We start from the raw sequence: 12,797 nt of genomic DNA on the forward strand, positions 1-12,797 counted from the left end.
TATTACTATTATTACTACTACTATTATTCTGTGTTGTTTGGATTTCAGTATTTTAGGACATTAAAAGTATTGTTGGGTATCTTAAGAAATATGTTTTAATATGCTGTACAGTATGTCAGTCATATTGCTGTTAACCATACTGGTGTTTTGTTTGTTTGTTTTGGTGAAACTAGGTTAACAGTATGCTAAAGAGCACCACCATTTTAAAAAAATATATAGATAAACTTCAGATTTTGTAAGCACTCATGGGAAAGGAAGTAGGCAACTGAACCAAATTTCTGGTGTTTGAAACATATGTTTTCTTTCAAATGTATTCCAAACAACCAGCCTCCACTGTGAACAAAACCAGTCCTACAATTTGCATCTTGTGGATGAGAAGATTTTTTATTTAAGTTTATTATCAGTTAATAGTTTTCTACCTGCATGTTTCTGGGAAAACATGTACATTAAGAGTCGTATGTGAGCTATACTTTCTTTAGGCTTTACTCAAAAGAGACATTATATAATAGATTTCCATGCATAGACAGCTAGTTCAAGTCAAGACCTTCCTAAAAATCCTGTTAGCAGTAACACAAACTAGAGAACTATCAAAGGAAACTTCTATTGATGGAGAAGTTGCTACTTAGAGCCATAACAAGCATAATGAGGCTCAGCAGGATAGAAAATGCAATACAGTATGTAAGGAGAAAATCGAAGAACATGAGCCCTGCAGAGATAATTGAGCTATTATAGGATATTGACCACCAGTGGGAATAAACCCATATCCCACTAAGCTTCTCAGTATGTATTGTTTATATCACAATTTTTTCTTAATGTCATGTTAGGGTTGAATTCCCCTGCTGGTTTGAATTGTATAGATAAGCCTGTTATAGGTTATTTTTCTGAACTAGGTACAACACAATGTTGCTTCTTTTGTAGCATGAAGTAGAAATGAAAGACAGGAAAGAGGTTATGCCAGTGTCAAAGTAGGAAGGTATGTTTCTCCAAGTACAGTTATGTAATACAAGGAGCTCCAGGTTTACTTTGTCCTGACAGTAATATGTGGTGTATGTGCTCCATAAGAGAATCTAGACATAGCTTTAAAAGTCCCAAGAAGTGATATAAATAAAAGGTATGCAGGATGGTAGCTTATGAAGTCTTAAACATCAGCTATAAAGTTTATGACAACATGAAGATTATTTTCAACCCAAATTGTTGTTAGAACATATGTACTAAAGAAAACATCTATAGAATATGACATGTCCAAATTAATCTATGTGCGGAGAGAGGGGGATTGCCATAAACGTGTATTCTTAAGTGAGCCAGGGAGATAAGGGAGATAGTGCTCCTGAAAAAATTGAATGAGAGAGCTAGGAGGAGGGAAAGCTTACAGCTCAGTGATATATTTCTTTCTTATTGGAATGCAACGGTGTCTGTTCAGGTGATGACAGGCTTGCACCTTTTGACCCATGACCCTGTTTACAGTAACCCCATGTGGGGGGGTGGAGGTTGTTTTTGTTTTTCTGCATTGTAAAGTTTAACTGTTTTTTCTTTTAAAAATCTTAACATTACTCTAAATGGCTGAATGCCTAAATAACCAGCATTAGATAAAGCACATTAGCAAATGTGCACTTTTATTTTATCTTGTGTGTGTCTTTTCCCTTTTCCAATTCCATTAAATGCACCCCCATAATTGCTAATCCACCATTCACTGAGGAGCCCCAGCCTGTCCTGTGCTATCAATGCACCTGTAATTGACACTGGCGGAAGGAGTCTGCCCATTGGAATTTGGGAAGTCTGGGGTTTCTTTCAGAGATTCTGATTTTGTAAAAGAAAAAAACGTATTTTTAATCCCTTTGGGTGAAAAAAATCAAAAAAATTAATTTTAGAGAGCCACTGAATATTGAGGAAGACCTGGACTGAGCTATTCCTCACACTGTAGACAGATTCCCTACTCTAATACAGTTCTTAAGAGATAACTACAATCAACCCATACACAATGAGATTTCCTAGCAATGCAGAAAAGTCAGCAATCACAGGGCTGCCAGGCCTACACAAGCCAGGTGCTCCAAAGGAACTATTTTTAACCAGAGCACCTATTTTTGAAAGCTCAAGAGGACCACCTATCTCAGACATCCTGGCAGAAAGAAGGACAAGGAACCCAAGGAGGGGGAGTACTAAAGAACGGAAGCAGTTAGGGAATTATGTAATGTTTGGAGGAGGAAAAAAGGGAGAGAGGACAACAAAGAATTCAGGGAAGAACAAGGAAAGAGAAGCAAGAGGGAAAAAAGAGGGGCAAGAAAAAATAAACATAGAATAAGTGAAAAGGTCAGACAGACAGTAATGATAGAAGGGAGGAGGGAGAGAATACAAAAAGGAAATTGCAATGTTAAACACAGAGACACAGCAAGCCAAGGAAGAGAAAAACAGTTGGTCAAAAAAAAAAATGGGGAACAGAAAATGGAAAACTAAGGAATGCACCATTAAAATGGTGAAGGAAAAAAGGTTTGATGCACTTAATATTTTAGACGTGTGTTGATTATTTCTATATGTTGTTTCCCCCATTTATTATAGTGCTCTGAAGGATATCCAAAAGCTCTGTTAATATGAGGGGACAGAATGATGTTGCTAATGGGACTTGTTGGAGTCTGATTACTGGTGAATATGTAACTAGATTAAGGGATCAGGCTTTTAAAAATATTTTATGCCACAGTCAGAAAATTTATTTTTATGAATGCCAGTTATTTTCTTTTATCAGTTTTAAATTTGTCACCTTTTAATTTCACTGACTGTCAAGAGCTAGAAAAAAAGCCTTACAGTGAGAGTTTGAAAGATCTCAGTCTATTTTGCTTATCAAAAAGAAGATTAAAAGGTGACTTGATTAGAGTGTATAAATACCATCACAGGGAGAAAACACCAGGTACTAAAGGGCTCTTTAATTTAGCAGAGAAAGGCTTTACAAGAACCAATGGCTGGAAGCTGAAGCCAAACAAATTCAAATTCAAATTGGAAATTAGGCATATATTTTACCAGAGAGGGTGTTAATCACAGGAACAAACTGCCAAGGAAAGTGGGGGGTTCTCTATTTCTTGATGTCTTTGAATCAAGACTGGATGCCTTTCTGGAAGATATGAAAAATTTATGGAAAGAATTTAATATGTAAATTATTCAAAAACCCATGGAATTTAATAGAGAATCCTTTTTAATGTTTTTTATTTAATCATCCTATAGAATTGTATAGCAGGAATATAATGAATTAAACTATATATATATAGGATGATTCTCTGTTAAATTGTAGGAACTTTGGATAAGATAATTTGATTTAGAAATAACGATGTTATGATCACTTACAAATACTGTAGTGTACTGAGCATGTGCAGTAAATCACTGAACTTTTCTTAATGATCATAGCATACACAAAAGTTCCATGTTCCAAATGTTCAGGAGGGGATATTTGATCTTTTTCTTAAACAGCAACTATTCAAGAGTAGGGAAAGGCAGTTCAGACCTGGGGATCCTACAGCAAGCTTCAATACATCCTAACAAGCTTGGATCTTTAAGCAGAGGGAGCACTACATAAAATAAGATGCCATTATTATTATTATATGATACAGTATTACCATGAAACCACATATTTTTATAACCAAAGATGCACACATACATCATTTTGTATTGCTGCCTCCAAACATACGCTGAATATTAACACAGCTCCATCAGTGTAAATAAGATCAATTATTTATTCTTATTGCTAAGTTCAAGTTGCCTTGAACTTGTGTGCTTCTGATTTCTACACTGAACTTTTTTTTCCTTCCGACCAAAGAGACACACAAAGTACATACCATTTTCTATTATTTTATACATATTATATGATCATAGATATAACGAAAGACTATTGTAGTGAATATGCTTAAGGAGTAGAGTTAAGCTTGCTGTGGGAGCTTTAACTCTGAATGCACTGGCTTTTGTATGAGTAAGATCTCAATTGAAACATAATGTAGTTTTTTGCATATATCTCCTTGCTGTTTTGTTGTGCAGAGGCCCCAGGCACCAGAATTGCTCTGATTATAAATAAGGTGCATGTTGATTTAGTTGTCGAGCTGGAGAAGTCTTTTATCTTCGCTGTACTTCCTTGAAACAGCTGTCCAATCAGCAAGCAGGATTAAATTTCTTTGTTACCTGGTAGTATTGCTAAACAGGAGAGCTCTGGTTGCCCCAGCTTCAGTTGTTAAATGCAGCACTTTGTTAGAAAGAAAACAGCATGCAATTAGCATATCAGCTATCTTTATAAATGCATATTTGGTGATCTTTTTTTATTTTTTATTTAGGTACTGGAGATACAGTGAAGAAATGAGGTCCATGGACCCTGGTTATCCAAAACCAATCACAATCTGGAAAGGTATCCCAGAATCTCCTCAGGGAGCCTTTGTCCACAAAGAAAATGGTATGCAAGCACTTTCCTAGCTTAGTCATTTCCTAACATCTGTTATCATGATGTAGAGATGTGTAGAAATGATTGGCTAATCAGGTTGGTGGGATGGCTGACCTCTCATTATTTTGCAAACAGGGGGTGTTTCATGCTGTGGAACTCACTCTCTTCTTAAATTGTTACATATAATTGTTTGATTCGTCTATTTAAAATCACAATGAGGGAGAGAAAAGATTCTTAATTTTTATATAATAAGCTTTCGTTTGGGTTTGGGTTATTTGTTTTGGTTTTGCAGGATTTTAGTACTTCATAAAAGAAGTTTCCTACCCAAATGTATCTGTTTGAATCTCCATGTTGTTAATGGTTCATATAGGATAAAAGCTTTTAGATTCATTTTGCTGTACTGTAGTCCAGAACCAGGCTCTTTCGGTATATGAATAGAAGTATCCTGAAGAATTTGTAAATCAAAGATAGCATAAATGTATAAAGCAGAGCTGCAACTCACAGAGACTTTGAAATTCAGCATGCCATGCTATTACCTGCACCAAGATGGAGTATCTCATGCTGCAACCCATAGTTTCCAACTGGCCACACCTCCATATGAATGAGAGCAGCTGAAATCTGCTCCATTTTATGCAAATTAAGTGCTGCCCTCAGGCTAACGGCAATTTGCCAGCACAGCCCTCAGCTGCATGAAGTTAGATGTCCTTGATGTAAACAAAAATATGCGCTTGCAGTCACTTTTCATTGCTGCAAGTATTCAAGTATTACTACATGTATGATTAATTTATTAGTGATGGAAGGTTGCGGTTTTTTTGTTTTTTGTTTTTTCAGACAGTGCACATATTTCTTGCTATCTTATTTTCATTTCCCTTTAGTAGATAAATATAAAGCTTGCTTTCCTAGTGTAGTTCATTTCAGAGTCTTCATTTCTTCCTATAACTAGATGAACTAATTTGCTGTGGAAATATGCTAAATCACTTCCTTGCTTTGTCTCTGTTTCATCCATCAACAGAAACTCTCTCCTGATTCTGGCATTTGGCTAGAATTTTTTTTTTTTTTAAACAGGAAAGTAGGTCAGGCAGGATGACAGTCTGCATATATCACACTCAATAGCTAGCTCTCTGTGTCTATACATATATATGTATAAATATCTATGCACACATATACATAATGGATTTAGTCTTTGCTCCCTTAAACAAATGATAATTTAGACATGCTTCTTAATATTTGCTTACTTCATGAAACTATAATCATATTATTTTTCTGGATAGAGTAGACTCACCATCACATGTAAAGTGTCAGTGTTGTGCTCAGTGGATTATACACGTATCTCCTATTAGCAATGAAAGTTGTCTTCCCCTCACACTCAGGCAGACATGGTCTGAAAGTGCTGCAGAGACAAAGCGCTTATCCCTGGAGCAGTGGGAGCTCTTTGAGTCACCCTGCATCAAACCCTGTGCCCAACTCAAGAATAGCAGTGATGGACTTTCCACTGGCATGCAACTGCCAGAAGAGCAGTGAAACATGACATCAGTTCTTCAGGGAGAGGTAGGGAAAAGAGGCAAAATAAGAGATGCTCAGGACTCTTGGAGAGCCTTAGAGGAGCCCCGGAGGAAAGTCCCTGAAGACAGGATAACAGGTATTTCTTTAAAGAGGATGATTACATTGGCGATTGCACATGGAGACAATGAAACTAGAGAAGATACAAAAGAAAAAAAAACAACAGCTTAGTTTAAAAGAATTCTGATTACATTTTGCCCCAAACCATTTTCCTTCCACTGCTTAGATAAAGATTTGACATGAAATTTTACCAGATTGCTTTAGGGAAAAAACTTAGGAAGAATTTCTGCCAGTTAACCCATATCATCTGAAATAATGTATCTTTTTTTATCCTCATCCTTTTAGTTTCCTATTAAAAACTGAGTTGGGTTTGCTAGAGATGGCAGATGAGTGGAGTTAAAACCATCCTCCAGAAAATTATACAAAACAACAATAGTAATCTGAGTAGAATCGCACGAAGGAGGGGTGTGTAAAAGCTGGCAATCCCAGACCCTCTGCTGTTGCCAGCTCAGCACTTTGAATGCTTTCTGACTCATTCGATGATCTAGAAGCTCAGTAAGCCATGTGTGATGCCTGTGAAACTTTCCCTGCTGCTTCTGCACTGTGGTCTTGTCTTCTAGTGCAGCAGCAGGAACACTTACCAGGCAGGAGCAGACATGGCAAGCAGCAAACTTTCCTTCTCTATTCCCACGTGGCCTGCATTCACAAGAATTGCTCAACCCCAGAGTACATACAGTTGCAGCTCCTTCTGCCTCCTGTGCAACACAGCACCCTCTCCCCCAGAGATCCCTGATGTGTGGGTGAGGAGCCAGGCAGTAGCTGGAGAGAAGGGAGATTCAGAGGGATGGGAAGGAGTGGGAGCTGGATAGGTTCAAGCAACTAATGCCAGGGCCATGAGGACTGAAGTCAGTTGGTTTTCTGAGTGGTAAATCTTTATTTTTCTGTTTAAATTCTGTAGCCTCCTTGAATAATAACTTTGCCAAGTGCCTATAGCTTTGTCTGTCTTTGCAGACTAGTAGGTGGTATAAACTTGTCACCAGAATTTTCTGGGAGGGATATTAAAGCTCATGCATCAGGGCTTAAGCCATTCTCCATTAGAGATCAGGATGAGACCGAAAGTCAGGTGTGGGGGGGGGGGAGGGGGACAGACTGTGGATAGGTGCATACTGCAGGGTTCTTATTCTTTCTTCTGAACCATCTGGTTCTGGGCACTGCCAGAGACAGGATGCTAGATTGGATGCACCTAGGGTGTGACACAGCATGGTAATTCCTGAATCCCTATGATTTTATTCCCTCATTTGATCATGCAAGTCTATAAAGTTTGTTAATATCAGCATCATTTACCTTTGCCAAAGCTGGAGTCTTACTAAGAGTCAACATGTGTAGTGCTTTTCAAAAAAACACATTATTTTATGGAAGATATAAATGTGGTTCCCTGTTGTAAACTATGGCTACTCTAATTTTCCATTTGTTCATGAATAAATGAACAAACCTTTTGCAACTCAAATTTGGTGGCACAGTAATAACAATAGTGATGTTTTATGCTGTGATCCAATGGAATGGAAGGTATTTTGTGACCAAATAACTTAACAGTAGTTTTGATATAGCTCACTATTTTTCTTTTTATTCAGCCAAACATATACCTTTCTAGCAGGGCCGACTCTAGCTTTTTTGCCGCCCCAAGCAAAAAAAAGAAAAGGGCGGCCGGACTGCCGAAACAAAAAAAACAAAACAAAAAAATGGCAGCCGCAGGGAGCGCGTGGAGGGCGGCCACGGCGGCTCTCGGGGGGGTGAAGGGCGGCATCCAGCCAAGCACTGCAGCCCACTCGCAGCCGGGCGAGAGGGGCTCCCCCCTCCGGCCTTGGGGAGCCTCTCCCGGCCGGGCAGGCGGAGCCCCCGGGGGCTGCAGGAGTTGCTGGCTCAGCTGCTTCTTTAAAGGCGTCTTAGCCGGGCCGGGCTCAGAGCAGCACGGGAGCGGAGGCCGGTGCAGGCGGCGGAGAGTGGCGCGTCCTGGGGAGCCCGGCAGCACTGTGAGCGGCGGAGATCTCTAGTTCCTGCCCCCCAGACTGGGGTCCATGCCCCTGCAGGGCTGGGCTGGGACTAGCGGAGCGCGGGGAGCCGGCCGGGGGCTCAGGGGGGCTGCCAAAGCAAAAAGAACCACGGCAGGACAGCCGGAATGTGCCGCCCCGAGATTGGCCGGAATGCCGCCCCTTACAATGTGCCGCCCCAGGCACATGCTTTCTCGCCTGGTGCCTGGAGCCGGCCCTGCTTTCTAGCTAGAGCTATAGATATGGAGATACAGATACACACAGAGTCTTAGACAATAAAACTGAAGGGAACCATCTGCAATGTAAAATAATACCTACTCAACTGTCTGCAGAATAATTAGAATTAAATAAATAGTGACTGCAAAAAAGATTTTTTTTTAAATTCCTCACATTGATAAATGTGCAGGTGTGGAGGACAAAGGTTTTTTTGTGTAGTTCTGAATTGGAAAAGAAATATAGTAAAATGTCTTCTTCTGCACAACTGAAAGTGCCCGACTTTTGTTTGAGTAAGAGATTATTAATATTCTCTCTAATATCTAGTCCACTAATCTTTCTAGCAAGCATTCTTAGTATGCCATTATTAGTATGACAAGTGATACCCAATCTGTCTTCTTGCTCGTACTAGCCTTTAGCACTGTAGGAAAGAACATGAGGCTTATCAAGTAAAGCTTGGGAAACCTCCAGCTGTATGCATTCAGGTAATAAACAATAGGAGGGAGTGCGCACCCATTGTGGTTTGTTTCATGCCAGATCAATGCCATTTTTCAGCTGGGATAGTAACATAATTTAGGTTTTTGGCAGGATATTAAGATTTCTTTATGTAGACATATTTCGTAATTTGTATTCAATTGCATCTGAATGATCAAATACCAGTTCCCTGCAGAAGATGTGAAGCTGGGTACACCTGTTCTCTCTTGGTAAAGCTGCTGTTCATTCATATAGTGTTTCTTCCATCTGAAGTATAGCAGCAGGCTAAAATGACATTGAAGAGAGTCAGTTCTTATTTCAGCCTGGTCTAGCACAGAGTTGGAATTCATTTAAACTGATCTCCCATCCTGAGAGGGACTCTGACTCCTTGAACTATTGGGACTCAGCCCTGGCAGTGTGGTATAATTCTAATTGTGGTCAAGTGTTCAATTAACGGATGAATCATTAGGCCCCTAAATTCATCAATTGTTTTTCTCTAGCATTTCTTCATAGTCATATTATTAGAATTAGACTAGATCCGAGTTTATTCAAATAGGAAACTTGAGGTTTAAGGTTTTTTAAAGACAAGAAGGAAGTGAAGTTCTGCCTTGGATGCTAGTTTGGACAAGAGCTTTCTTAGGAGCCATATACCTATTGCCAAGAAGATCTGAAAGCTTCCTATCCTGATCTGTACCTGAATAATCCATATTACTTTAACTTTATAGATTCCGGTGCTCAGAAAATAACTCAGTGTCATTTGGTGAATATTGAAGGCTGTTTAACGTCAGTCTTTATAAGCAGATTGTCAACATGACCATGAATAACTGCACTTTTGTTTCCCAGGCTTCACATATTTCTACAAAGGAAAGGAGTATTGGAAATTCAATAACCAGATGCTCAGGGTGGAACCTGGATATCCCAGATCCATCCTCAAGGATTTTATGGGTTGTGATGGACCAACAGACCGGGATAAAGACCGACACAGCCCTCAAGATGACGTGGACATTGTCATCAAACTGGACAACACAGCCAGCACTGTGAAAGCCATAGCCATTGTCATTCCCTGCATCCTGGCCTTGTGCCTCCTTGTCTTGGTTTACACTGTGTTCCAGTTCAAGAGGAAAGGAACACCCCGTCACATACTGTACTGCAAACGCTCTATGCAAGAGTGGGTGTGATGTAGGGGTTTTTTTTTTGTCTCCCAGGAGTTTGTGGTAACTTAAGATTCAACGTAAGAGCTGTTGTGCAGTTTCCTAGCTAGGAGCAGGCATCTGTCAGCCTGAATCAGAGCTGATCTTTAAAACCCAGGGGGTTGCCTGTCCTGCACATGAGTGGGGATTCACTCTACTGGGAAGCTTCCATGATAGACAGTATCTGCCGTTTCTTCAGTCCTTTGTCTTTCTTTGTCATTCGGTTCCAGGCCTTTCCTCTGCACGCTCAATACCCAATGAACTATCAGGATTAACTAATGAAGAGGAAAAAAGAAAAGAAAAATACAATGTTTCTTCTGTTTTTCTCCTAAAGCCTGTTCCCCTTTGAAAATAATTTTGCTGAAAGTAAACTTTTTTTTTTAAATTAAAAACAACACAACAACCCACAATTGAACTTTCAGGAAAGTGTGAAGACCCAAACAGCTTTGTCTCCAAAGAGGATTGCTTTCTGTCTGCTATGGATATAGTTGTATACTCCTACACATGATTTTTGTCAAGTGGGAGACCTGGATGACACGCAGGACTTCAGACTGTTCGGACAGCCATTTTCCAACAAACAAGGGGCCAAAATATCTGCAATATAGTAACAGCCTTAATGATACATTCATTTTGTGTTTTATACAGCTATTCTGAGCTACGTCCTCAATGTTTTAATACATTTATATTCATTACTATATTTCAAACAGAACCTTTTTTATTGTTTCTTTCTTTTGTTGATTTTCCTGCATCATTTTTTCCCAAGCTGTACCAGGCCAACTGCCCCCAGGCCTTTCATAGGTCTGTCAGGAACACTCATTCCAAAGCATAGTGAAAAACAGCATGTCTCTGAAGTGGATTGCATTGAACTAAAGTGACAGTCATGTTGTAGAGAAAATTGACACTAACATTACATTGGTGTAACCCTTTGAGAACTATAGGATTAGTTTTTAGAGTCTGAAGGATGCTAATCTTGGTTGCTATGGAAGTATTGGACTGCAGAAGCGGTATGTGGAAATACAGGTTAATGAAATTCAGGTTTTTAAAACAGATATCTTGAAAGTGTAAGTAAGGGCTTTCAATTACTTGCATTATTGATAAAAAGCATTTATAACAAACGAACAGAAACAAAAATATATTTGCCAGCTACTTTCTGGTAAAACAAATACTTATTTTAATAACTTCTAGCACTCACATAGGATTTTTTGAACTGGCTATAGTTTTACAGCTTAGCCTTTTATCTTAGACATATTGAATCTCTCTTAAACTGTGTTGCATGATAATTCAATTTGCCTTGGTACATGAATACATGAAGATAGTGTTACAGTTTGAAAGGAAAGTTAAAATGATGACTCTGATGTTGCATGAATATCGGGTGAATTACCTATTGCATGTTTAACATAGTTCTCAAAGGGTTAGTCAGATCTCTGGCATTTAGCTGTACATTAAATCACTGACAGAGCCAAGGGACCACCAAAGCATTTTGTCATTGTGTGTAATTTGTGCTAACAACAGTATTGTCATTTTCATGTGACCTGCAGAGCAGGTTTGTATCAATATTTTTTTCCTAGAGAAAAGTCAGCAACTGACAGACCTCTTTATTGATTTTAGGAGCTGCTTCTTGCAGTGATAGGCTTTACAGTCATTGGGCTGTGAACTTATTAGAGATGGTCAGAATGAATGCACCCCATGAGTCAGACACCTGGCTTTGTATGAAAGCCAGGATTTGAGGGGAGTCGCTTTTGAAATAATGAACAGCTTGCCTTGAACTTGATTATTGATCTGTTGACTGTCATTACCAAGTTAAACATTGTCTTCTGTGATAAGCTTCACTGTCTGAATTTCCTTAAATTGCACTGTCCTATGTCTTCGCTCTTTGACCTTTAACTTGCAAACTGGCACAAACTGAAGATAATCTGGTGTTGCTAATCAGTTTGGATTAGTTTTTGTTTTTAAATGGCCTGATATTCATTATCCAAGATTACAGAAAAGCATTTAAGTGTTTTCTTAGGAAAGAAGTGACAGCAACAAAAATATTTATGGTAGATCTGTAGATGGGCATTTTGCTATATATACATGCACACTCTAAAAATGAACTACAGTAGAAGTGAATTTTTATTTAACTTGAATACAATTTTCAGTATAAATTTAGTAATTTCTACAAATAATTAGTCATTAGTGACAAAGTTATAAGAAAAGTACTTAAAGCATTGGCTTTTACATAAAACAAGATTTTTATACTAGATTCAACAGATTTCTTACTGATTTCCTAATATACATTACTGGATCATTTTTTAGAGTGTGTAGGTATATATATACATATAAATATATTATTATTATGATTATTATGATTATTATGATTATTTTGGTAATGGATAGCTTGACTGCCTTGAATTTATATTTGTATTGAGCCTAGCATGAAAAATTAGTATGCTTTTTTGTTCAATTACATGATTTGATTTTGATTTGAAGACTTATTTTATGATCATGTGTGGCATGCTATAAAGCATCGCAAACTGTTATTTCTTAGAGCCTAAACAGAAATATATATACGTACGGCTAACAAAAAAGAACAGTTAGAAAAAAAGGTATAGTTCTACAGCAAATATGCAATGCAGATGGCATTTTGGAGATGTTTTGTAGAGGTACTGTATGCTGTATGTTATAAGTGCACCAGTATCAGCCCATAGCATTTCTTCAGTAGATTCATTTCAGCTGTTGCTGAAAATGTAAAGAGTGCATTCACAACTACAAAGCATAGGATAATATTTACTACACATGCACTCATTTAGGGAATTCAAAATACTATGCCTGCCTGTCATTTTTTTTAATCCACTGGGTGACTTTTGTTGTCCACAAACAACTGTAAATTATGTTCTGCTACAGATAGAACAAAAGGACTCATGT

The 12,797-nt window shown here is 38.4% G+C and overlaps 1 protein-coding gene across 1 annotated transcript in view; it reads left to right on the top strand.

Annotated features, from left to right (window-relative positions):
• The window catches only part of MMP16 (matrix metallopeptidase 16), a 241,528-nt gene extending 231,647 nt beyond the window's left edge, over positions 1-9,881 (top strand). The window contains exons 9-10 of the mRNA XM_065398847.1: positions 4,305-4,420; positions 9,547-9,881. Of these exons, the coding sequence (XP_065254919.1) occupies positions 4,305-4,420; positions 9,547-9,881 (451 nt within the window). The remainder of the gene's footprint in view (positions 1-4,304; positions 4,421-9,546) is intronic.
• The last annotated feature ends 2,916 nt before the right edge of the window (positions 9,882-12,797 follow it).

This window comes from Emys orbicularis, chromosome 2 (genome assembly GCF_028017835.1).
Source record: "Emys orbicularis isolate rEmyOrb1 chromosome 2, rEmyOrb1.hap1, whole genome shotgun sequence".
Taxonomy (NCBI): domain Eukaryota; kingdom Metazoa; phylum Chordata; order Testudines; family Emydidae; genus Emys; species Emys orbicularis.